Here is a 27,963-nt window from a genome sequence, read left to right on the forward strand (position 1 = left end):
AGAGCGGGCGTCCGAGGAGCGCTGCCCCCGCCCGAGGATGCCGCCCGCCGCCCCGCTGCTGCCGCTGCTCCTGCCGCTGCTGGCGGCGGCGCGCCCTGCGGCCGCCCCGCACAGGTACCGCCGGCACCCGGCCGGCACCCAGAGGGCTCCCCAGCCGCGGCCCCCGGCGCCCCGCAGGGCGGCCCCGTGCTGGGCAGCGGGGCTGAGAGCCGGGGGAGCGAGGAGGGGCAGGCCCGGGGCTTCGTCTCTGTGCTTGTCCCTTCCAGCATTGCTGGCACACAAACAGTAAATGAAAGATTTTTATTTTAATTTTTATTTTTTTCTTGTTGTTCTCAGGCCTACCTTTGCATGTGGAGGAGTTGTGTCTGGAGAGTCGGGGTTTATTGGGAGCGAAGGGTTTCCTGGAGTCTACCCTCCGAACAGCAAATGCACTTGGAAGATCACAGTAAGAGTCTTTCCTATCACAAACTTAGTGCTGGGAGAGCGGTCAGGCAGTGGAAGGGGTCGCCCAGGGAAGTGGTGGAGTCACAGTGCCTGGGAGTGTACAAGGGAAGGTTGGACGTGGTGCCTGGGGACATGGGTTAGTGGGTGACATTGGCGGTAAGGGGATAGTTGGACCAGATGAGCTTGGAGGGCTTTTCCAGCCTTAGTGATTCTGTGATTCGATGAAGAGCTGCTTGTTGTTAGTGCCAGTGGTTCATATGGGATAGCAGATGTGTGCAGTAATGACCTTAGTAACTCAGAGCAGCTCAACTACCTGGAGCGTTTTAGGGTTACTCTAATACGATGACAGTTGCTGAAAGGTGCACTGTGGAACTGACCTTGTCTATTAGCAGAATCAAAATTTAATTGACTTACACAGAAACACCTCTAATGGTTTTAAAATCAACTCCAATAAAAGCAAGTATGTACTCTTCCCATCACTACAGAAATCAATAGTAAGACCAAAAGGATTAAAGTAAAGCTTTAAGGTGTAGATAATGTAAGGCATCAGAAAAGCAAAATTTGTTGGCAGCAAGAAGCAGAAGTTTCAAGCAAAACCAAAAATATTGTGAACAGGTTTACTCATAGCATGCTAATAACAATGTTCTACCAGCCAGCACAACTGAGTATGGCATACAGCAAGCTGACAAAGCAGTAAGAAAGTGGTGTTACATTTAAAAATGACCATGCAAAAGCATATGGTATGATTGACATTTTGATGCTGAAATAAGGCTGTAGGGCAGAGACATCGTATTTGTGAGCAGCAAGGAGCATTAAGCAGCTAGAACTAAACACTTCAGTGCTGGATGTGCCCTTATCCATGAACTCAGAGAAAGAGTTCTGAATAAATACTACTTTTCCTCACGTCTCCCCAAACTCTGCACCTTCCAAAATTGCCCATTAAATTTCCCTGGTTTTTTAGGCACAGTTCACTTAGACCTTCTGTGACATTCAGGCCTAGAATGTGGACTTGACAGAAGAAAAAGAAGTACAAAAAGTATGAAAAAAAAAGTCTCTGCATTGAAGACAAAGATAACCTTAGTTCAAAGGCTGCATTACAAGCTAGGTGATGGCTGTTGAATAGGATGCTACACGATAATTGTCTCTTGCTACTAGAGAGATGCTGACGCAAAGCAGGAGACATTGATCTGTTTACAGCGTTCTGTTAAATGACTCTTGTACCAAATGAAAGATGTAATTTTAATCATTTTATCTGAAGGATACCAGTGAAGCTGCAGCAGCTGCCTCCTGCACCTTTATGTTGCCTTATTATTAGGGCCAAGTTAAAGGTTACCTTTAATCTGTGACTGGTATTATCTGGAAGAGCATGATGTGAGATGTAGCATATGCTTGTAAACAAACATGCTTCCTGCTGTCTGAAGAGGCTGAAACTACAGCAATTAGTGTGGCCCAGTTTACAATCTAAAGAGCAGACACAAATTCTATTTGGAGTCATGCATGCGTGCCTTAAATAGAAGGAAAAATAATCAAAGTTAATTTATCAATATAAGTTGGTATTGGATCTTCAAAAGTTCAAAATTGAATCTGGAGGAAAATTATCATTTTGGTGACAAGAGTGTAATTTTATTTTATTTTTTTACCATTAAAAATTCAGACTACAAATGGAAGCAGCCCTGAAAAAGAATTTACTGATGAATCCTATGGATCTGCCCTTCATCCTCTACTGGAGAAGAGAACAATTGTATTTAAAGAATCCACACCAATTGGTTTCATTGCAGACTTAATGCTGCTGTTGCCAGCAAGATGTGAGCATCCAGTGTAGCCTTGCACAGATGTTGAGCAGCCTTACCACAAGGCTGTAGCAGAGCTGTGCCTGCATTCAGGCTTTATGGATCACGGGAGGGAGCTCAATGGCTTCTGGCATTTCACAATCATCCTCACTCTTACTTCACTGCTGTGCTGCCAGTTACTCTTGCCCTTCTGACTGATGTACACCTACCCTCTTGTAGCTCACCCAATGTTGAAGAGCTGCACAACTGCAGTACCGTAGACACTGCTGTTCACTATGCCAGGCTGATTTTTTTTTTCCCTGTGTATTGTGCAGAACACTGTGTTTTGGATGTGCAGACAAGGATATATGGAAGGCAAAGGCTATCGTAACTAGGAAGACTCAGTCCATACTCTCTGTAAAAAGAAAGTGACTTACCCAGCCAAGGGGTAGTGGTATACTCAAGGACCCGGTCAGCCTGACTTTAAACAACAAAATCCTTTCACCAGATACGGCTGAGGCTCAGACCAGTTTGCAGTAGTACCCAAATAGGAAAGCAAGTTACACTGCCGTGGAGAAATTCGCTGTAGTTACTATGTTAGGCTTCCTCATTTAGCATCTGATCTTGGAAGGTGACAGGCTTTTGCCTGTCAGTTTTAGCCAAAGGCTGCGAGCACCTTCCCTTCCTGAAAACTCTGTGCCTCATGCAGGATCTGACAAGTCTGCAAGACTGGAAAGACATTGATTCACTTTGCATCTGGGTCACAAGAAGCATGAGGCTGTTGTTTCCTCAACTAGAGAATCTCATCTTCTAGAGAAGAAATCCCCAGTGAGGCGGTGACAGCTAATTCATTCTTTAGATGAAAGTAGGCTTAGAAAATGTTACGGGTAATACAGATAAAGCAATGTAGCATTCAGGTGTCAGCTGAAATCTTTCCAACTGGTTTGCTAGAGCTAGAAGAGTCTCTCTAACTCAATTATGGTTCTGTTATTTCAAGAGACTGGGACTTTTTCAGCTGGCTAAAGAAAACAGCTTCTCTATTCTAAGAGCTCTAAGAAGTGTTCAGCACATGCTTGTGGTTATATTACAGCCTTGGCAGACTACCCAGCAGCTTTTAGTTGGTTTTGCTAAGAAGTCATTTGTACAGCTATTTCCTTTCCTATAGTAATGTATATTGCTTTATCTAAAATGTCATATACATTTATTTTTAATACTCTGTAATCCTTTCTTGGCCATCACCTCACACAAATGTGTCACATAGTCCAAGAATCTGGATTACTGTCCTGTCTTTTTCTGGCAGACGGTAGTTCTCTTAAAAGTCTAACAACTTTATGTGCAAAAATGATACTTAAGGCCATCAGAGTTACGTAAGGTTATATATTTATAGGTTCGAGAGCTGTGTTCCAGCAGGTTTGCTGACAATAAGCAGGGTTTGAAAATTTTTACTTACCTGGGCAATCTGCCCTGGGGGACTGAAATATTTTGAATCGTTTTCTCTACATTTTAAGCATTCGTTTTCCCATGTAGTTGTGCAGTGTCCCTCCTAGTAGAGAACAGGTCTTTACCCATGGTTGTATGGATTGAAAAGACATAGTTTAACATAATCTTGTGCTATTGCCAGGGAGAGCAAACTGATATGATTTTTTTAAATTGTTCCTTTGTGGCTGGAGATGATGGAGTTAGGGAACAAGGGACTGGGCAGGAACTATGGTTCTTCCCAGGATGTAATTCCAAGTATCTTTCATATTCATTCTCAGCAGAGACAGCTAATATGATTTGGCTTGAAAGTAGCTGATATGTTTTTGAAAGTTACCTAGGACTGCTGTGGCAAAACATACAATCAGCATTTTGATATTAAATATTTACAGTATAGGTTTAAAAATCAGCCAAAATATTTTCTCAGAAGGTTGGCATTTCAGGATTTTTCACCAACAAAAGGTTATTTCCAAAGCAAATAATCTCAAATAAATAACTTGGAAGAGTGGGACAGTGTGACTATCTTGCCAGATACTTAAAGAGGCCCATCATGAAAAAGCTTTGTTTTCAGTCAGAACAACAACAGAAAAACAGCTCAAGTACGTTAAATGTAAGTGAATTTTGATTAAGATTACATGAAATGCCTGCAATGAATGGCAACCAAAAAAAGATCTGGGAACCTTATTCTGTGGTGAGTTGTATATATCTGAAATAATCCCACCCTTTTTAAGAAGTCAGTAATCTACACAGATTATTTATAGGCATTACGCTCTAGAACAACTCTCCCTAAAAACTCAGGGACTGCTCTTTTCCTTTAACCTACTATAGGGGTACTGCAGGTTTGTGAAAAGAAGTGGCATCCTTCATGTGAGTTCAGTGTCATATCTGATCCTAAAAAAGTCCAGAGAATCAAATAAGAAGAAAAGCCAAGGGCAAGTATGGGTCCGTCACACTCAGTTGACAAGGAGGGGCAGACATGGTGGCTCTGCAATTACGAGATACCAGCTGGATGGATAAAACAGAAAAATAAGGCACACCATGCAGGGAAGGCATCACTTCTTCCTTTGACTCCTCTTTCTTTTTAAGAACAGAGCTACAATTCCTTCCAATTCCTCCTCTGAGGTATCCCATCTTCTTACTGCATCAGGCTCAGACGTGTCTCAAAGTAAACAAAACTGAGTCATGCTGGCCTGTGTTTTCTCCCTTTGGGTTTCTTATGGAGCAATATTTTTAATGTCTTAGGATAAACACTGGCAGATCTTAACACATTAGATTCAACTTTTTAAAAAGGAAATGGTAGAAGTCAAATGTATTGTTTTGCAAAGACGCCTGTATTCAGGGCAAGATTCCTTGGGAGTAGCTGCTAACTGGTGTGGCTGTTGCCAGAATGTGGAACTACCATCGTCTGCACTCTCGCATGTCATCTGGTCAGACCACAAACTTTCAATTCATTTTAACATGATGGAACACATTTGTTATTTTTGTGAATCATGACAATTATTATTTTAATAAGCAATAACATTAGTTTATATAGTAATGACAGTACGTAGTGTCTGTGATTAAGGAACTGACACATTTGTATGTGCGAACATGTATATAAACATGATACATAAATAACTTATATCCCCAAATTCAGCTAAATGTGAGCAAGGATTATTCTGACAACTAAGGTCTGGCATAGGCTCCTTGTTGAACATACATAACCATGTAGCTGAGTACATCTGTGGGGAACAGTCTTTGCCAAGGTAAGTAGGCTGAATTAACAGAAGCTGGAGAGACTAAAATCTGTAATGAAATCTATAATGTAATGTAGTATAGTATAACATAGTCAATGGTGGAAAGAGAAAAAGGGGAACCTGAAAACCCAAGACTTGAGTGAATGGTTGACTGGCAACTCAGAGTTTGGCTGCTTGGCCAGCCTCCTTTCCCCCCTGAGCGCAGGTCGGTCCCCTGTCCTGGTTCTCTCAATGCCCCCCCTGGGGCAGCAGGAGGGAGGGGAAAGCCTGGCAGCAGAAGTGAGTGGTGCGAGGCTGGCACTAGCAGAGTGGTGCTGGTTCAATGTGCTCATGCAGCAAAGCTGTCAGCGAGATCCCATTGGTGTTACTGAAGGATAATGACTTGGATAAACCAGAACATGTTTCTAGAAGGACAGCAAAAAGCCTGTTTCTTACCCCAGAACGAGCCACCTCTCATATTTCAGCTTCCTTCTCCAAACTCTGGGACGGACAAGACGTCTTCAAAGAAGAAACTGAAGCTGAGAAAGTAGGGAAAAATCTCATAAGCGCTAATAAAACTAATCTAATGTGATAGAGCAGGTCAACTTTCAAAAACAGTGGAAGAAAAAGGGGAAACTCATTAAAAATAAGCTAGTAAAACTGCAAATACACTGAAAACCATGGTTTGTTGTAGGAAATGTTGGACAAACAGCTCAGCCTGTATTAAATTAAAACATGATAACCTTTAAAGGTCATCTAAATTAATTCCTATTGTTCCAGTTGCATAGACTTAAGAATAACAAGTGTTCCAACCCCAGAAGAGTATGTGTTATTTTATATACAGCTGTTTACTACTTCTGGGGAAAAAAAAGAAAAAAAAAGAAAAAAAAAAAAACCTGCTTTTATAGAGCTGCCTAAATCTAACTTTATCTGACTGAATTTACAGCCAGATTTTTTTTTAAACTGATCTGTTTTGTCTCATAGAGTTTGTAGTATAACCATAAATAAAATTCAGGTCTTCTGACATGAATCCTGAATTCCTCTTAACTCCTTTTCTTAATGCCTCTTGGTGATTCAGACCACAAGACAAAAGTAAATGCAATAATGAGACATTTAGTTATGAGAGTAGTGATTCAAGGAGTCATATTGCTTTCACAGGATGTCTTACAAAATGTCCACACATCTGTATTGGCGTTATGCTGAATATGTGGGTTATTTTCCTATACTGGCTATATAGCTTGCCCATTTCAGTAGCATGACAGTTAAACCTAACATCTGGCTTTAAAGTTTCCTAAAACATAGTCATCGTGCTGTGGAATTTCTGTTAAGATTAAATGAGTTTTGTGGTTTTAATGTAGTAGTAGTAGTAATAACATGCGTCACCACAGGAGAGCTGCATGCAGTTTTGGAAAGAACTTTGAACAAGGATTAAAGGAAAATGTTCTGAAACTATATTCTGTGCAACAATATGAACTGCTGTGGGGTTGGTCAGCCCATGTCTGCAAGGGCCCTGGACAGATGTGAACAGTCCTTGCAGAAGTCGGCCCTCAGAATCAGTACTGGCACTGGACATAAAAGTATCTGTATGAGCAAGTAACCTTATTATGTATACAGCACATTTTTCATTACATTTGGAGATGTTCCTATTATTACTCTCTTTTGTGGTTAAGTCACTTCCATCTATCTACTTCCATCTGACAAGGCATTTTTAACAACTGAGACTCATAAAATTCCAATGCTGTTTGATGATTTCATATAGGCACAGTTCAGTTCCAGTTTATCTCAAGCTGGTGTTTTAAAATGAGTCACTGTTAAGAAGAAAAAAATTCGTGAACTCTTAAATGAAGTACCTTAAATGTGGACTTACTGCAGATACATTAAGTGTGTGTTATATATTTAAAGCTGAAAATCATAGTAGTGTCTCAGTAAAACAGAACAGCTGCAATTATTTTAATTGGTAACCACTCTACCAGGCAAGGAATTGAATGAAGATAATTACGCTCTGCCTGTCTAAGTTCCCTCTATACTTTAAAATACCATTTCCCTTCTTCCTGTCCTGTTAAATAGAGTTGAGTGCTCATTAGAATAATTTTCACAGTGTGCTGCTTAAAAGCTTGCAAGTCTATCCAAGGAAGCGTTCTCCTCCTTGTAGACTATTATACTCTCGTAATTTACATCCTTTTCACTACTCTTGCCTCTTCCACAATGTCTACAGATACAAGCATTTAAGACTATTTACTTTGTCTTACGTTTCCCCAGATATTTCAGAAAACAAAACTCTTTTCTATATTGAGGACACCCACAATTATTTTTTTTGAACTCTGCTCATAGTTTTACATGTTCTTTCCAAATATAACTCTTTCACTTCAGCTTTCATGATAAATGAACCCACTCTGATAGCTGACTATTAGGGTTGTACAGTATTAGCTGTAAAGTTTCCATTTGGAGTTACAAATGTAAATAATGTTGATAAATTATATGACACATCAGCAAGATAACAAGAACCATTTTATTTTCTAAAAATTGTAAATTACTTGTTCTGTATTTAAAAAAAAAATAAAAAATCTCATTAATCTTATCCTCCTAGCCTGACTTGGTGACAGGGAGCTGCATGGTTGATTGCAATACTTTCAGCAAAGAAATGAAACAATACAAACTGATCTGGGAGGTGAAGGCATATAACTATCACAATCTGGCTAGAGGGTACAGTGCATCAGTGCATTAGCGGCTGAGGGAGCTGGGATTGTTCAGCCTGGAGAAAAGGAGGCTCAGGGGCGACCTTATCGCTCTCTACAGATACCTTAAAGGAGGCTGTAGCAAGGTGGGGGTTGGTCTGTTCTCCCACCTGCCTGGTGACAGGATGAGGGGGAATGGGCTTAAGTTGCGCCAGGGGAGTTTTAGGTTGGATCTTAGGAAGAACTTCTTTACTGAAAGGGTTGTTAGACATTGGAACAGGCTGCCCAGGGAAGTGGTGGAGTCACCATCCATGGAGGTCTTTAAAGGACGTTTAGATGTAGAGCTTAGGGATATGGTTTAGTGGGGACTGTTAGTGTTAGGTCAGAGGTTGGACTCGATGATCTTGAGGTCTCTTCCAACCTAGAAATCCTGTGATAAAGGAAGATGATAATGCTAACAGAGATCGCTAGAGTTTTATTTTTATGATTGGTCCAATATTTTAAAAAACATACTAGAGAATAGTTGAGAAAAAGAGGTTAATTGGTGAGAGTAGAAGGACATGAAAGTATCCATGCAAAAAGTGGGATCAGATAGATATGTGTCAGTCACACCTCAAGATATATCCCCCCACACACACACCTCTCTCTCTCTCTCTCTCTCTGCAGGTTCCAGAAGGAAAAGTTGTGGTTCTTTCTTTTAGATATTTAGACCTGGAAAGTGACAATTTGTGCCGATATGATTTTGTGGATATATACAATGGCCATGCCAATGGACAACGCATCGGCAGGTTCTGTGGTACTGTGAAACCAGGTGCCCTTGTATCCAACAGCAATAAAATGTTGGTGCAGATGACTTCAGATGCTAATACGGCTGGAAGTGGATTCATTGCAAAGTTTTCTGCAGCAGAGCCACATGAAAGAGGTAACTGTCAATTATGTATGTGCTGAAGACAAATATAACTGTACAACTCTATGGAGAGCTACACTAATGCTAAAGATGTGATGCTAGAAATATTAGGGATTGTGTTGCTCAATGTATTCGTTAATTACCTTACTTAGCAAATAGCGATTACCCATAATAGTTAATCAAAATAGTAAAGAGGAGGGCTGACTATTTTGAATTGCAGGACTGCATCTAGCAGCAATATGGTAATAGCTTGTCAATAAAATTAAATTCAACGTAGATAAATGTTGCAAATACGGGAGAAAACACACTAACTTTATATATACGACAGGCTCTGAATTGACTGTAGTACTTAGGAATGAGATAGTGGGTTTGAAATAGAATAATTTATGAAAACACTAATTGAGCATAATAACAAAAGCAATAATTAAGCACCATGCCAGTGCTCCATAAGTAACAAAAAAATACAGAAACTTGACGTTTTTTTGAAAACAGTATGAAAAACAAACCTTTTAATGTATCTCTTCAGGCTGGTAAAGAGAAGCTCAGTGGGGGTATAGGAGAGGGCCCTCAACTCACAACCAGTGTGGAAAAAGTGAATGGGGAACACAGCCACTGTTTCTAATACAAAAGGCAGATGAGCAAGTGGCTGCAAAGGAAAGGAAATGGTGATTCTTCCCAATGAGCTGTCAAGTGGTGGAGAGTGCTGTGCCACGGGATCAAATCACAGATTGAAGATTTTTACATCAGACTTAAAAACAATTAGGAAAAAAAAAAAAAAAAGAAAGAAAAACTTATTAGGGGTTATTGAACACAAAGGCATTACCTTTTGCTTGGTAAATCTGGGACATTACAGGGAGGTCATATTACTGGGTTCCTGCCATACCAATTGAATTTTTTCACGGCTTTTGGTATTTTGCTACCAGACTAGACAGGTTTTCGGGCTGATGTAGTGCAGATGACAGCTAACTCATTAGTCCTTCCAGTTCCAACACTGTGGATAATTTCCTGAAAAACATATTAGACAACCATGGCATGATAGAGTCACTTTAATAGACTCCTAATGGTATTATAAGTAAAGATTACATACCTGATACAGGCTTGCAATTTGGGACTGTGAGGAGTAGATACAGAGAAAAATGACATGCTCTATCGTGGGCTCTCCATAGGCGGCAGTTCCTTCAGGGAACACTGTCACCTCTACATGGCTCCAGTAGGAGCTGTGGGGAAGCCATGCTCCAACTCCTCCTCCTCCTCTGACCCAGGTGCTCATAGGGCTGGTTCTCACTGTACCCCCTCTTTCACTTCATCTTTCTGCCCTTTCTTAAATCTGTTTTCCCCAAGGCACCACCAGCTGAGTCGCTGGGCTCAGCCATACCCCATGGTTCAGCTGTTGGGGCCAGCAGGAGCTGGGCAGAACCGTCTATGCCCAGCATGGAGCAGCCCCAGCCTAGATCTGCCCCAAGGCCTTACAGAATCACAGAATCACAGAATTTCCTACGTTGGAAGAGACCTCAAGGTCATCGAGTCCAACCTCCAACCTAACGCTAACAGCCCTCCACTAAACCATATCCCTAAGCTCTACATCTAAACGTCTTTTGAAGACTTCCAGGGATGGTGACTCCACCACTTCCCTGGGCAGCCTGTTCCAGTGCCTCACAACCCTTTCAGTGAAGAAGTTCTTCCTAACATCTAACCTAAAACTCCCCTGGCTCAACTTAAACCCATTCCCCCTCGTCCTGTCACCAGGCACGTGGGAGAACAGACCAACCCCCACCTCGCTACAGCCTCCCTTGAGGTACCTAAAAAGAGCGATAAGGTCACCCCTGAGCCTCCTCTTCTCCAGGCTGAACAAGCCCAGCTCCCTCAGCCGCTCCTCGTAGGACTTGTTCTCCAGGCCCCTCACCAGCTTCGTCGCCCTTCTCTGCACCCGCTCAAGCACCTCGATGTCCTTCTTGTAGCGAGGGGCCCAAAACTGAACACAGTACTCGAGGTGCGGCCTCACCAGAGCTGAGTACAGGGGGACGATCACCTCCCTAGCCCTGCTGGTCACGCTGTTCCTGATACAAGCCAGGATGCCGTTGGCCTTCTTGGCCACCTGAGCACACTGCTGGCTCATATTCAGCCGACTGTCAACCATCACTCCCAGGTCCTTCTCTGCCTGGCAGCTTTCCAACCATTCCTCTCCCAGTCTGTAGCTCTGCTTGGGGTTATTGCGCCCCAGGTGCAGGACCCGGCACTTGGCCTTGTTGAACTTCATGCAGTTGACCTCAGCCCATCGGTGCAGCCTATCCAGATCCTCCTGCAGAGCTTTCCTACCCTCAAGCAGATCGACACACGCACCTAACTTGGTGTCATCTGCGAACTTACTGAGGGTGCACTCGATGCCCTCGTCCAGATCATCGATGAAGATATTAAAGAGGACCGGCCCCAGCACCGAGCCCTGGGGTACTCCACTAGTGACTGGCCTCCAACTGGACTTGGCTCCATTCACCACGACTCTTTGGGCCCGGCTATCCAGCCAGTTTCTAACCCAACGAAGCGTGCGCCAGTCCAAGCCAAGATCAGCCAGTTTCTTGAGGAGAATGCTGTGGTAAACAGTGTCAAAAGCCTTGCTGAAGTCAAGGTAGACCACATCCACAGCCTTTCCCTCATCCACCCAGCGCGTCACTCTGTCATAGAAGGAGATCAGGTTCGTCAAGCAGGACCTGCCTTTCATAAAGCCATGCTGACTGGGCCTGATCGCCTGCTTCCCCTTCAAGTGCTGCATGATGACTCTCAGGAGGATCTGCTCCATGAGCTTCCCTGGCACTGAGGTCAAACTGACAGGCCTGTAGTTTCCCGGGTCTGCCCTCCGGCCCTTCTTGTAGATGGGCGTCACGTTTGCTAGCCGCCAGTCGATTGGGACCTCCCCCGATAGCCAGGACTGTTGATAAATGATGGACAGTGGCTTGGCCAGCTCCTCTGCCAGTTCCCTCAGTACCCTTGGGTGGATCCCATCCGGCCCCATCGACTTGTGCACATCTAAGTGCCGTAGCAGGTCACCAACCAGTTCTTCATGGATAATGAGGGCCACATCCTGCTCCCCATCCCCTTCCACCAGCTCAGGGTACTGAGTATCCAGAGAACATCCGGTATTGCCGCTAAAGACTGAGGCAAAGAAGGCATTGAGCACCTCCGCCTTTTCCTCATCTCTTGTAACTAAGTTTCCCCCCGCATCCAGTAAAGGATGGAGATTCTCCTTAGTCCTCCTTTTTGTGTTGATGTATTTATAGAAACATTTTTTGTTATCTTTAATGGCAGTAAAAGATCTTACGGCACCCCACCAATGCCTGGGCACTGGCACAGCGAGGCCAGCGCATCAGCTGGGTCACACACGTTGCTTTTGGCCTCTACTTTGCACAGTGTACTGTACTTCCAGGGGATCAATACTGTGGGGGACGACTGGAGAAGCCTTCTGGCTCCTTCCAAACGCCCAACTGGCCAGAGCGGGATTACCCGGCTGGAGTTACGTGCTCCTGGCACATCGTCGCCCCAAAGAACCAGGTAAGGTGCTGCCATCGCCCCGCACCTCCCGCTACTCACCAGCGTTGACGTGTTGCCAACAGCCCGTGCATGTGATGTGCTGCTTCCATGGCACTCCAACAGTGAAAACACTGACTGGCTGAAATTTGGAGTAGTGTGGGCCTGCCTAGCCTCAGCTGTACTCACCTTTCTCTCATACATGACCTGGCTCACTTGAGGAAACTAAACATTACGTGCTGGTTTATGCATGCTGACACATTTGCCTGCATTAAACTTTCAGACCATCTATAGCTGATGAGGCTTTTAAAGAGGATCTTTTGAAGATGATTTTGTTAATTAACTAAACATCATGCAAATTAAGTTAGAGGAGGTGATCATCTCAGCACCAGGCATGATGATGACAAATGCTAAGTTTAAAGTCTAACTCCATCTGTAGCATTTTCAGTGTTAGTGGTGTTTGGTACAGAGGGACTCGAGTAGAGCTGACTGAATTTATTAAAAGCAGAAATTATTTTATTGGTTCCGCTTGCAGTACAGGGAATATATTAAGATGTGTCTTGCACAGGGATCTTCAGTGTACATGTCATAAAATTTTCTTATTTTATATTTTGAAGACTTCATCTCATAACATGATTGCTTAATTAGCCAGATACCTTCGAAGTATACGTTACCACTTCAGTAAGACTCAAACAGTAGAGAAATATGGCTCATTTGCCACTGTTTGCCACACATGGCCAGAACATGTTGTTCCCTATGCTGTAGAGCTCATCTCAGTCCTAGCTTCACATTCTGTGATTGTTTTTGAGCCATCTGCTCTGTAACCTGGCAGAAACTCTACAGTGATTGAATATCCTGGTCACTGAGCATGTTTGATAGGTTGTGTTTTTTAACGATCTCCAGCTTTTTACATTCCTCTACACATAAAGAAAACTTGCTCCTTAATCTTCTGCTCATGATCATAATCCTCTAAATAAAAAGTTGCCCCAAATAAATATATTCTTAAGACCTTTCATGCTTTTCCATTTCCCAAGATATTTTTTCCCCTTGAACTGAAGCAGTATATCAGCTTAGTCTTTCCTGTGCTCCTCTTTAATCCACATTCCTTGCTAGGTCATTTAACAATCCTATAGAGAGGCAGTCATTTTTAAAACCTTATCTTTAAACTGCAGATTACGTCGGTTCTTTCCAGCCATCTCTAGATAAGCCTAAAAACTCTTCCCAAGCTTGTAGAAAAGATCTAGGAAATGTAATGTAAGCATAAAAATTAAGGCACTATCTTGTGCCTTTTCAGCATCCTGCTCCATAAATCCATGTGTCCGAATATATATCTTTCATGTGCTGCAAAAGTGGTTGCTTGCATGCAAACGGGGCAGAATTTTGACAATACCAAAAGCAATTTTTGAAAATATATTGAGTAAGCATCTCTCTCCAAGTTCAAATAAAAAGCTTTTCACTCTCCCATTTGCCAAAGTCTAGGTTATACTGTCTCCACTTCCCTTTCACAAGCATGTGAGCAATAAAACAAGCCAGTGTTTTGCTTCTAATATAACTAAATAATTTCTTCATTTATTTCAGAAGATAGAGCAGCTCCTCATGATGGTGAAGAGCTTCTAATCTATCATGTAATACCTCTTTGTTAGTGCAAAGAGCACTCATGAACAATAGTAAAGTAGGCATGATGGCATGCTGCTTTTCCTGTGTATGGAAAAATTCAGTGTTTCCACTTGCATTACTCCTTTCTATACCATCTTTTTGCTCATAAGCCTATTAATGAGATAAGTACTTCCATTTAGAGTGCTTTTTTTCCCATATTGGTGACAAGGTTTTTGAAACAAATCTCTTGCTTGTCTCAGAAACCAAGTCATTGTCCTTTGAAGTTTGTTTCTCTTTGCCCTGGGCTACTTATACTTTTGAGGTAACAAAATGATGCATTGTATGTCAAGAGTGCAAAAATATATCCTGGCAAAACTAAAACATCAGGTGATAACAGGCTACCTTTATTACAGATATAGAACAAGATCACCTTTACTATGTTAGTAAATTAACGTAGGTGATCTACAAATGGCTTTGTAGTCTTAACACATTTAATAGCATCTTGTTTGAGACAGCCCTTTGAAGAGAAATTCTGCATATCCACAGCCAACACAATTCAGTGTTGTCATTCAAGTCTCATTTGTGCTATTTACTGGAGGATGATTAAAAATACTGTCGTACTTCATATAAAGAAGCAACCTAAATGCAGGCGTTACCTTTGTTTCATTCATGTAGTTATGTTTTCCTTCCTTGCTGCACACAACTGACGATCATGCTGCAGGACTTACTTTCAGACTCATACATTCAATTTCTTTTCCACTGCTTTTCTTTCTTGAGTAGAAAAGTACATAAATTACAAGTTTTATTGGAAAAAATAACATCAGTACTAGAAATAAGTTATATTAGTTCACAGCTAGGACTTCTGAAGCCCTAACATTTATGGAAATTCTGTATGGAAACATTATTTCTTTAACTACTTAGTTTCCTTTGGTTTTAGTCTTATTATGTAGTAATTTTCTATTAATATTTTTGTGTTTGACCTTCTTATTTCTACATCAAGTAAATACAGGATTTGCAACCACAGAGCAATGGTTCAAAATCTGCTCTTGATCTAGTCAGTGAAATGGTTCTTACCAACTTTGGCTTTGCTTTTTTGTTAGCGTATCTAGGGGGATACAATGGCACTAACAGCCCTTTTTCTGTGGTTTAGATTTAAGTTAGTTTCTTTAAAAACAGTGCAACACCTAACTATAACTATTCAGTTTACATTCACTCATAAAGATAACTACAAGAAGTTATATTTGCATATACTTGAGAACAAAATGCTATATTAAGGTCCTATTTTGAAGTGTTTGCCAGAGAGATTCAAATACCAAATCCACAGTCAAGTGGATTAAGGACTTTTGCTTTATGGAAGGCAAAAATCATTTAGTAGTTCATATGAAGAGGTCATTTACTATAAGTACTGCTCAAATTCTGCATACCGAAGCCTTAGTAAGTTATTTGCACTTTCTCTGCAGCTAATAGAATTAAAGTTTGAGAAGTTTGATGTGGAGAGAGACAACTACTGCAGATATGACTATGTTGCAGTGTTTAATGGTGGGGAAATCAACGATGCAAAAAGGATTGGGAAGTATTGTGGAGACAGTCCACCAGGGTAAGTAACTGTCATTGATGATGAACTTTACAACACTATACATCACTTAGCTAATGGTTCTGTATTAGGCTTTTGAAAGATATTTTTTCCCCCTTCAATATCTCATTTTCTATCTCCAATTGCATTTCTAGGAGTTGTTTAGTATCTTGTCTCTCCTGGGGTTTTCTCTTTTCCTCTGTCCCTCCATGACTAGCCCTGGCTCCAACTCATGTTCTGTCCTGTCCCTCAAGGCTCATTAGAGCTCATTCTAATAATGCTAGCAGTAACGCCTCTGATATTGGTATGATACCAGTATTAATGCTAGCTGAACACTAGCATCACTTACTGTGTTTTGATGGTAGATACTGAAGTGCAGGATCCAGCTGAATTCCCTAGTCCCTTGGCTCTTGACTCACTTGATCTGACTCATGTTACCTTCAGTCACACCCCTTCTGCAGGTTCCACGGCTGCTCCATGTGTCACTGCTCACCATCTCTTCCAGCTGTGCTGAGGTGTGTCCCCTCCTGGCACACGAGCATGCTGGATAGCACCACAGGCTTTCAGTAGCTTTACTGTCAAACTGCTGCTGCCACCATCCTTACCACCCCTGCTCAAAAATAAAAAACACAAAAGCAAAACCACCCCGTTTTCAAAATCCCAACCCTCAAATAAACACAAGACCTCCCTGTAATGGCCCCACCTCTCCAATGCCCAAGAAACAGCCCCAGTGCAAACAATGGTAGCAATAGTAGATTATAATTATTTAAGAAGTATGTCTTATTTGAGTAAGGGTAGTAATTTTTAACTTTTTTCCTCCCTTGTTCCCCTTCCATTAAGCATCTTAAAACTGAGTAGCTTTACAGGATGAAGGGGATGAAGAAATACAAGCTATTAAAAAATTCATGGAAGTGTGTGAATAGATTTAAGTCTCAGAAGTGACAGCTAGTTTGATTCCCAAGAGCAACTAATTATGGTATAAGGGAGGAGGTGCATGCCTCCATCTTTCTTGAGATTTACTGTGAGGTTTTTTGGTTGGTTGTTTTTCTAAGGTTATGTGGTATACCCTCCAGAGACAAGAGGGGAGGCAGACGTTCTGCAGAATTCTAAAAAGACTTTTCTTCTCCATGCAGCAGCTATACTCTTTCTCTTGCTATTTCTGATCATTACCTAATAGCATGACAATGTTAGAAATAGAGGAAGTAAGCCCACTCCTACAGAAATGTATTTGAAATTTGGTAAGGATTTAATTAAAGGCAGTGTTGCACCTAAAATATACTAACTTCAGTTTCCTTCAGCCACCTCAGGCTTTTGGTCTGGAGTTGCCCTTTTTTTTTTTTTGGAACACCATGTTCCTATTTGGAAAAGATACTTCTTTTCAGGCTTAAATTCATTGTTGTCTTCTTGTATTAAAGTTAAAAACCTGCTCTGTAAAAAAGATACTGACACCAGAAAGTCTTACAGGTAAAATTGTGAAGTGCTAGTTAATTTAGGCCATTAAAATGATGCAAGAGACTAAATTTTAGCTGTAGTTATATACATAATCACTTCCTTATTTGCAGGACAATCTTCTCTAGCAGAAGTAGAACTATCTTTCCTTATTGCCTCCAACACAAAGGCTGTAGTATGGAAGGAGACCATGCAAGGCAGAGTTAGTAGTAAAGAGTCCATAAGGCAAGAAGGTGGGTTACAAGTCTTGGACATCCACTTCCACCCCTTTGCCAAATGACATTCAGAACTCCTCCATTTTTGCCTCAAGTATGTATCCATAGCAAAGCCACTTCATACTTTCCAGCTTAGAGTTTTGCCTGGAAAAAAAGATGCCATGCATTGTTGCCTTGCAGTGCTGTGGCACTTGGAATGACTGCAGGTAGACCGAATACATCTCCAAACAGTCAATACATTTCTTTGAGCTGAATGTTGTAAGCACCAGTATATATATCAGATAACAAATCATCATCATCTGAAGTAAAAAAACTCTTCCCCAAAGGAACTCTACTGCACACATGCCAGTATTTTACACAGAGTAAAACACAATGGCCAGCAGATGACAGAGGTTAGTAATGTTATTTAGTGCTTTACGACAAGGTAGACAGGTACCTCATTGAGGAGCACAGCATGGGAACCTCATTGTGACTTTGCAAATCCATCCATTACAGCTGAGCATAGATCAGTAAGGTATTTACCTTTAAGCTCCTGTAAAATAAACAAAAAATAACCTAACTGAATCTCCCCCTAGAAATACTTAACTAGCAATGTTCCATACAAATACTTTCAATTCCTGCCATGGGTGTTTTGCTGAGCACAAGTTGGATCCAAAGGATGATTCAAAGGATGATTGAGCACACAGACTAGTTTCCAACCCAAAAAGGGCACAATTCAAGTCCAGTTTAACTTTCTGTATTTTTTTCCTGTTTAAGTTGTGACATTGCAGAGCTTTTACAACTGAGGTAAGAAGTGAGCTCTACAAGATCTTATCCTTCCCTTGGTTCTCAAAAGACAGCAGGGAACAATACCCCTGCAAAATGAAGCCAGTGGCCTCCAGTCCCTGTGACTTATTTGCCTCTTTCCAGCTAAGACGTAGCCCAGCTCTGCAGTATGCTTTGAACCATCAGGATTTGGTCTTGGCTGACAAGGCAACGCAGAAGAAAGAAGTGCTAGTTAATCCTTGAGAGGTGACCAGGAGTGGCTTCCTAAACCACCTCTCAACTGTGGCTCAGCGTCTTTCTCCATAGCAGGTCAAAGCTGTGAATTGGTCTGCCAAAGCCCTAGTGGGCTTCAAAAATATAGTCATTTTAATATGGACTTTGTGCAACAGGCAAATAAGGGCAGAAGTCTGGGCTCAGACCCAGGCCACATAGCTCAGAGATGAGATATCCTGTTACAGAATGTTAGAAGTTTCCTGAAAGATAGTTTTAGGACAGCATTGCTTACTGTCCTGATCTAGTCCAGAGCTTGAACAGTCACTTTCCCTTAAAAAATAATATATAGACAGCTTATGTATCCAGTGCAAAGGGAGAAAGTATGGCTCTTGGGGATTTTTCACTAGCTCTGCAGAATTCTCACCAGAATTTATCAGCTAGGTTCAGAAAAACAGTGAGGACAGGACCACCATTGTAAAAAAAAATAATACTGAAATCATGGTATGTAAACTGAATCATGAAGAAGGACTTCTATATGGAGTATTATTTACGGATCTGACACAGCAATTAAACAAGGTGGAACTCATTAACCAGTAGTTATAGACAATGTAATGTGGCATTTTGTAACAGAAACAGTATACTTAAGAAAGATTAGTAAAGTGGATACCTTGAACTCATTTGGTGGTTGCAGACACGAACCCAGATCCAGCTGTAAACCAGGAAGCACATAGCGTAACCACGTATCTGATTCCTGAGTGCAATTAGTACACTACATAAATGAAAGGTATAGATCATAATAATAAATTAGGAGAAATCATCACTCTAAAAAACAAACACACCCTCCACCCTTGAGACAAAAAGCCTTTTTAAAAAAAGATAGGATACACTGGTCAAATTTTTTTGATTACTTGGTGTTTTACTTCTGCTGTTCAGCAAGCAGAACAAAGCTTTCCTACAGCTGGTAACTCCCCTCCTAATTCTGAGGCCTGCATCAGTGCTGTGGTAAGAAAATCAATCTGTGCAATTACCACAGTAACTGCAAATCAGAATTCCAGATAATCATGCACTTACTTTTGGTTATGTCAAATTCAACCCTCAGTGAGCTGATTTCTGAAATACCTGGGGAAAAAAAAAAAAAAAAAAAAAAAAAAAAGAGAGAGAATGACAAGTTTTTACTCTAAAAGCCCTAAAAAGCGTCTTGAAGAACTCCTGCTAAAGGATCCTGAACTCTATCAGATTTCCTGAGAAGAAGCAACAAAGTCAGTTCAGTGAAAATACATCTTAAAACTATTTTCTCTTTTCTTCTCTCAAGTATCTTTTGCCTCTATGTTTATCTCTAAATTAATTTTTCTTCCTCTTTCCAAACAAGATAATCTGTGTTAATAATTATAAATGAACATTGAGGCAAGGTCTGTGGAATGCTCAAAACAACAAGAGAAGCGTTCCTTTGCTAGACTTGCATGCCATACAGTTTGCTCTAACAGAATGAAGCCTCATCACACCACATCTAAATCCAGAAACAGTGTCACAGTAGATACTACACAGTTTATGAACTGAAAATTAACACACAGAAGAGTGCTTGTTTACAAATTTTCAAATCCTATCAAAATAACAGCATCAGCTCTCTAAGGCCTCAGAAATAAATATTCAATCATTGGTAAAACCCGGGTCCGCAGAAGTAGTACCAACCCCAAATATTTTTAGTGTTTTTATAGAACAATTCCAGAGTCCAACATCAAATTAATTTTCTTCAGACCTTCCAAATATGTAATATATTTTTCTATAGACAAAAATTTTTGTCTAAAACATTTACTCACCTCTGCTATCTATTGAGGATTTCTTTATTATATTTCCCCAAGGCATTAATCTAGCCCTCTTCATTCCATGTAAGTGAAGTCTGCAATGAAGCTACACAGGAATTTAAAGATACTTGCACTGACATAACCCTCAGGAATCAGAAGTTTATGATTCAACAGAATGAGGTTCTCAGTTACAACATCAGTGTCTGACATGCTAGCAAAGGAACATGTATTTCAGTATTAGTCTGGGGGCAGATAGAGCATTTATAATAATAATAAACATGAAACACCTTTTGTGTGTGTGTGTGTGTGTGAGAGAGAGAGAGAATTCTATTAATGGTTTTTGGCTTTGACATTAAAACTAATGGAAGTTATTTTTTTTCTATTCCAGGCCTATCCTATCTGAGAAAAATGAGTTGCTCATTCAGTTTTTATCTGATTTAAGTTTAACAGCTGATGGTTTTATTGGCCATTATAAATTTAGACCAAAAAAGTTACCAACAACTACAGTTCTACCTACTACCACAACAACCCCTTCTACATCAAGTAAGATTTTTTTTTTATTGGCTTTATTTAATTAGAAAAATAATGTATTCCAGGAGGAGAAGAGGGTTTTGGAAAAAAAATAAGAGAAGGTATATTAAAAGTTAGGTTTTTGGTTTGTTAGTATTTAAGATGTTGAGGAAATTAATGAAAACTAATATACTCAAGAGGGCACATATAATCTAGTTAACATTATTAAAAAGAAAACTCTCCAGTTCACTGTAACAGTTACTCCAGCTCAGTGAATATTCTTGTCTCTTCTCATTTTTTGACAGCTAACTAGCGAGCATCTTTCACCAAATTCCATAGAAATGTGAAGAAAATTCTTTTGTACAAGAAGTTCCACATATTTCAGGAAATGTTTTATTTCAAGGACCTTTTTCTTCTAAATAAGTTAATTTGTAAAAATTTGGCCATATTTCTCTTCATGTAGTTATTAAGATAAATTGTTATGGAAGCCACCTGAGCCCTCTTCAGATTCTGCCAACATCCTGTTGACAGAATTGTTTTTATTCAAAGATTTTCAGGGACAAGAATTTATGAAGAAATCAGACTAAAAATAAGTTTCCTTTTATATTTAAGACCAAACAGAATATATGAAAGATCAGGGGAGGATTTCTTTGAAGGCCTTGCCAAAACTACCTCATTCCTGACATACTGAAGGGACAAATTCATACAATTTCTATAACCTGAATGAGAGCAGTTTAAGATACAGTTATGGCACAAAACAAAATTATTGATGATGTTTTGCAACAGAACCTGATCTGTACTTAAAATGTATCAGCAGTCAGGACAGAAATGGCTTGTCAGCAGGAGACCAAGAAGTTGTGGTGTTTAAATACTGAGACTGAGGTATTTAAAATAGATGAAAATAAACATGAAAAACATGCAATCATAATGACCTGTAAATCATTCTGATGTGACTAGTAATCTAATGATTTCAGCTCTTTTTCTCTATAAAGAACTTCTTAAAGTTACCTCCAACACCCTGTCTCAGTTAATCAAGGCTGTCACATCTCATGCTGCAAGCTTTCTAAAGAGTCTTACTGAATATCAGTGAAGACTAAAAACAAACGAGCAAAACAAAACCAAACACAATTCAAGGCAAAACAAACAAAAAACAAAACCCACATCAATGAAAAATATGGCGATGAATTTTTAAACTTGGGATTTGAAAGGCAAAATAATGAACATGAAGATCTAACAGTCATGGATACATATGGAAGACAAAGTTGTTTGCCACTCAGATGAATTTCAGAAATCTTCATAAAAAGTATCAGTTAAATTCATTAAAAGAGAAGTATAATGTAAATGAGAACTGTAAGAACATAAATAAGAAATCAGTCAGAAGCTCTTTTTCAGAAATTATAGGCTAAGACTTCTGCAGAATGATGCATTCTGAAGAAAAAAGCCAAGATATTCTTCATAACTAATTTATTTTCTTTCAGGGGGAAATTAGGGTTATGTAGGTTGTCTGATTTGTCTATTTTTTAACCTGTCCATCTCTCAGAGCCATCTTTCTAGTAATTGTGACCTCATCGACCAATTCCAAACAAATTTGAAAAGGATATTAAAACCTTAAAAACACTACAACCTTATGTGCAAAGTCTTAGCCAGATCAAGTACAGAGACTACTAACATCCAGCTAAAGGAGCTGGTGTGAAGTAGAGTATTTGTCTTTAACCAAAGCATTGTTTCAGAAAGAAAATGTAAATCAGTGCTAAGCAGCTGTAGCCCCTAACGTTAAGTAGATAATTCACACATTATAATGTGTTTCAATGTCATCAATAAAAACTATACAGTACTTCATGTCATGACACTATGTAAAAAAAAAAAAATAGAAAAAAAAGATGGGAATTTGAACTCTGATCTCTTCCATCACAGCACTGTAATTTCTGACAGAAATCCACTCCCTCCCTCTGAAGTAAATGTTACTGTAATCTAATGTTATCTTACTTAAAACATACTACAAGGACTATATGACAATAGGCAAGAACACTAGGAAGTTACGCATTTAAAATCACAGCACAATCAAACAATTTCTCTGTAAAAATCCCACTGTAATACCGTTAAAAAGCACACGGAAAGATTGGAGTTGATGGCAGGAAAGGGGTTTATGGTTATTGTGGCGTTCATGTGCATATCCAGATTTTTATTTCCCCAAACATACTGCTTGCATTTGTTTTGAATTTTTCAATTTTAATTTATTATGTGCTCTTCAAAAAGGTTTGAAACCTACAGTTGCCCTGTGCCAGCAGAAGTGTAAAAGGAGTGGGACTCTTGAAAGCAATTACTGTTCAAGCAACTTCGGTAAGAAAGCAAAGTCTGTTTCTTATTGATTTGACACTATGTTTATACATCTAGGAATTTTACCAGATGTATTTCTGAGTTTTAATTAATACATAAGTTGTGTTTTTACTTATGTGCGTATCTGACATTAGTATCTGTGTATCTCTTAAAACGCTCTTGGAGATATTCTGAAATAGGCACTGCAGGTATGTCTGAAACAAGCATACTTCCTCAGTCTAAAAACCAAATGACTAAATATAAGGCAACCTCCTGTAGGAGAGCATTGATTCAGTTACTGGATCATCATCTCATTCGTCTGTAACCAGCCAATACACGTTTTATGCCATACCTGCTGACTGTTCCACAACTCAGTTTATAAACTTCCAAAATACTTTAAAAATAATTTATAAGTGTTATATATGGAGTGGTAATTCGTGTCGAGAAAATGGTTGATATTAATAAAGAAAGGGGAGATTTGGGAATGTGGCAATGGGGGTTGGAAAACCCCGTGGTTGAGATAACATTAGACTCTTAACGCTGAGGAATATAAAAGAGTTTAGAGACTGAATCACCAAAAAAGGGTGATTCAGGAGACCCCATGCAGTCTAGGGTTTCTTGTTCTCCAGATGGTTCTCTTGTTCTCCAGCTGTTAAGGCATGGATGTTTCTGGGTGTTTGCTGTTGTTGTTACATTCAAAGTTGTTTGACCAAAGAAAAGTTGTTTTGAAAAGAAGTGCTGTGGGGAGAAGAGTATAAGAGGGAAACTGCCCTCAAGATAAAAAAAGAAAAAGGGCAGCACGATGAAGTTACATCAATAAAGAAGCAGGAAAAAGAAGTGAAGAGGAGCAGGCTGGCAGAATGGAGACCAGGATGGGAACAGGCATTTTGATTGCCTCATGGAGATAGGTTCGGCCAGACTCAGCAAACTGCTCAGAGAAGCTCGTACAGAAAGTTGCTGGGAATAGGCGCACTGGAGCTGGAGAGAAGCTCGATCTGAGAGAAGCGGACCTGTGCACACAACTGCCTCTCGCTGGTAAGCAGTTGTGCATTATGGGGAATCATACGTCCTTAGGAACAAAGACTGTCCTGGTAACCTTACAGCTCATTCTCCTTCTTAACAATTGGACAGTTTACAATCCTGAAATATGGGACCAAACTGAGGTCAAGGTGTGGGACCCTGCAACTAAAAACGACAAGGTTGCAGTGGGATTGCTCGGCACCTGGCGAGCAGTCTCTGAGGCCTTAAAGAGACATGTGGGACCACAGTCAGAAGCATGTGGTTTGCTAGATAGTGAGGGAGCTGCGGGCTCCTTTACTGATCCAACTGCTATGCCATGGGCCCCTCTGCTGCTGCAGCCATCGAAGGCTTTTGCTGTTCCGCCCCCTGTTGACCTGAATGTGCCTTTTGACCCAGGCCGATTGGCCTTGAAAAGGAGATGGATATGCTTTTCTTCAATGTGGGAAGGACGGGATACATAAGGCCTGAAGACTGAGTTGCTTGACAACTTAAAGCAAGACATATTGTTCAAAGGGAATGGAAAATGGAGACTTGTACGTAATGCAGAAAAGGAATGGGAAAATGAAGACTCTTAAGTCATGGAACTTAAAGGATTGTTTTCTACCTTTCCTGATTGTACGTATGTATAGGCAGACTCGGGTTTAGTATGTAAAAGCAATGTTCTGTATATTTAGAATGTTTGATGTTTGTGTGTGCGTGTTGGTGGAGCGTAGACTCCCCGCACACCCAGCGCTGTTTACTTGCCTTTTATACCTTTTAGAAATATTTGTTTTATAAATATTACAAAATTCAGATTGAGTTGAGACCTCATTTATAACATAAGGAAGCTTAAAAACAGTGCTTTTCATCTGCAGACACAAATCACTGATAAAAAAGGGTGGTTGCTGTATAATTGGATAGCATTGTCACTGATGATCTGTTATGTCTCAGGCTTTTCCCAAACCAATACCTAGCTTCTTAATTCCCTTAAAAGATGCCTTACAACCATTAATCCTGTATGGCAACTTGGATGAAACAACTTCGTCCCCAAACCATTTTTTTTTCTTTTTAAATCTAATTCACTCTATAGCTAAACCCATGCAATTAGAGAAAGTCTGCTGTTTCAGGGAAGTGGGGACAGCTTAGTATCATTTTGCTGAAAACCAGACCAGGGTAGTGGCTGCACCCTAAAGCAGAATGAAGTCACTGCAGCATGAGACTGCAGGAGAGCTGGGAATTTAGCTTTGTGCTAGAGTATTTTCAGTTTATCTTCTCCACTGTTTTAAGATAAGTCATTGAAAATAGTATCACATTGTAGTGCTTAATTAAAATTATCAAAATTTAGATCAGGGCTTCTAAATGATTGATGCATTCTAGGAAGTTTTATATTTGGTGCCACCAAAATTTGTTGGTAGTGAGTTTTTATTATTGGCATCACCCACATATTGAGAGACCATTTCCAGTATTATTTGCATCTTAATTAAGGACTAATCTGTTAATTCAGTTCCTATGGTCCCCAAAATCTATTTCTAAAAGAATAATTAAAATGTATCAAATGTCTTTTTTTCTAGTAATAACTGGAACAGTAATCACAGCAATAACACGTGCTGGAAGTTTGCATGCAACAATATCGATCATTAATGTATATAAGGAGGGAAATCTAGCAATCCAGCAAGCAGGCAAGAGTATGAGTGCCAGGATTGTTGTAGTATGTAAGCAATGTCCTCTCATCAGAAGAGGTAAGTAGAACAAAATAACTGCTTTGTTTGTTTATAAAAGACAAGTTTTGAAAATTGCTGTTTGAACTATGTCCACAAAACTCAGAATTACAATAATTGATTCTATAATCAGCAACTAATATTTAAATGAAATTAAGACAACAACTAGTTATTCAGGTTCGTATTTCATTCTTAGTTTTACCTATAAAAGATGAGACTCAGGTCAAATGAGTTTGAAAAACAGTTTTTAAAACTTGCATGACAGCAAGTAAAATCTGATTTGGCTCTCTCAAATGAAACTCAGTTTGATTTTGTTTCTTTACATATATGTATTTTTGTAGTTTTCATACACAGTTATTCAGAATGGAAAAACAACAGCATACTGAACCTGAAAGAGCAGTGTGTCACAGCAAATAAAAATTGTGTTATGCTGTTGCTTCTATCCTGTATAGATTTATATCTTTGCTGTAGCAATGCCAGTAGTATTAGTATAGAATAGCTCATTCTATACCTGCAAACAGCTAGTATTTCTATAGCTATTTTAAACAGTATTATTTTACCGAGTAGATCAACAAAGATTGCCAGCTAAACATAGTAAGGGCAACCTATACAATGCTATAAGAAGTACTGAGGCTGTTTCACGGAAGTAACTAAGCAAAAAAATAAGACAGTCATTAGCTTTTCCTCCTGAGCAAACCAGTAAAACAGGACATGGATGGAGCCATAGCAGGAAACAGTCGACATAATCTAATAATCACAAAAAAAGGAAACCCACGTAAATGCCAGTGGTGTCCTAAATGTTAAGTATTACTTCAAAGGGGGCAGTACCAAAGCGAACAATCCTTGTCAGATCTCTTTTTCTTTTACCTTTAGTTCTTTGGAAACCAGACAGCTGTCTGGGAGACATAATAGCATCCTTGCTGGAACAAACTGTCTCCTTTTAGGTAGATTGCTGGCTCCAAACCACATACTGTTGTTTCTCTTCCTAGATCTCTGTGAATTATTTATTAGCCATTACTTAATATCTAAACTCTGTGCATTTCTGCTTACTCCCTTATAACACCACTCTTTCCTGCCTGAGGCCTTGCAAATCTCTAATACTCAAATCCACCTGATTGCTCCAAAGCCAGGGTTTATCACACATCAAATCCACTCTGCTTACCCAACTGCTTCTATATGTTTCTAGAGTATGTTTATGTACTTGGGGGAGAAAAAGGGAATGGAAAGAGTAAGGTGCATTATCTTACAAACTGAGCATATGAAAAAATATCCAAAAATTGAGACGCATTCCTGTTTGGATATTAGTGACTACGGTATCCAGTGTTTATACTGCTTTTCTAATGCTTTTTAGACTCATTTGACAAGCTCTATTTAAAAAAAAATCTCCCATATGTTTAACTATACAGTAGATGCTTACTTATGTACTTGATTTTTATGTAATGTGGTTCATTGTATGCTTTGTATATGCTTTGGGGAGGAAGGAAAAATGCTACAAGACAGCAGTAACAGTGAAAATGAATGCAGACCACAGATACCGAACTATACCTACTAGATCACACCCTGGAGTTCTGCCTTGTAATATCACACTCTCCTTTGTAGGTTTAAACTACATCATCATGGGTCAAGTAGAAGAAGACGGTAGAGGCAAAGTCCTTCCCAACAGCTTTGTCATGAGTTTTAAGACTAAGAACCAAAAGATCCTGAATGCCTTGAAAAACAGAACATGTTAAAACTGAACTCTGTAGCTGCACTCTATCATCTCTCTTGGAAAAGAATTTTCATTTAGTTTAAGTCGTGAAAACACTGACTGTCAGCACTAAGACCATGCTTACCCTTTTTTCCCTCCTACCCACCTAAGCTCATTCCAGCACAAAGTGGCATCAGTTACAAATCCTGAATATGAAAGTTGAAGATTTGCAGCACAGCCATCTGATCTGAAACATACCAAATTCCAGTTACTTGGAAGCTGTTTATTTATAATAATTGTCCATTTTTTTTAAGGAGTTATATATGTAAAATAAGAATTCTAAGTGCAATATTTATAGTAACTCATTATAACATAGCTGTTTCTCTGAAGTTTTTTTATTACATGGATTCCTGCATTATTATCTGTGCTTAATAAAATATTTTAAGATTAAATCATATACTACCTAGTTATTCATTATGTATAAAGTAGGGGATGCTACACATATAAAATGCTGTGCTGGCAGCTCATGTCAAACAGCTCAGGGCTGTAAAACACATTCTGTGGATTGCTAAGCTTTTGCCTTACTGACTGAACCAAACAGTGTAAAGGACAGCC

At 39.8% G+C, this 27,963-nt stretch overlaps 1 protein-coding gene across 1 annotated transcript; it reads left to right on the plus strand.

Annotated features, from left to right (window-relative positions):
• On the plus strand, positions 1 to 27,800 carry PCOLCE2 (procollagen C-endopeptidase enhancer 2). Its single transcript, XM_082767544.1, has 9 exons — positions 1 to 114; positions 337 to 445; positions 8,746 to 9,001; positions 12,405 to 12,529; positions 15,562 to 15,698; positions 20,507 to 20,661; positions 22,885 to 22,968; positions 25,515 to 25,682; positions 27,261 to 27,800. The coding sequence occupies exons 1-9, from the start codon at positions 38 to 40 to the stop codon at positions 27,389 to 27,391; spliced, it is 1,242 nt and encodes a 413-aa protein (XP_082623670.1). The 5' UTR covers positions 1 to 37; the 3' UTR covers positions 27,392 to 27,800.
• Positions 27,801 to 27,963: the final 163 nt, after the last annotated feature.

Source organism: Aythya marila (assembly GCF_965140915.1).
Source record: "Aythya marila genome assembly, chromosome: 9".
Taxonomy (NCBI): Eukaryota; Metazoa; Chordata; class Aves; order Anseriformes; family Anatidae; genus Aythya; species Aythya marila.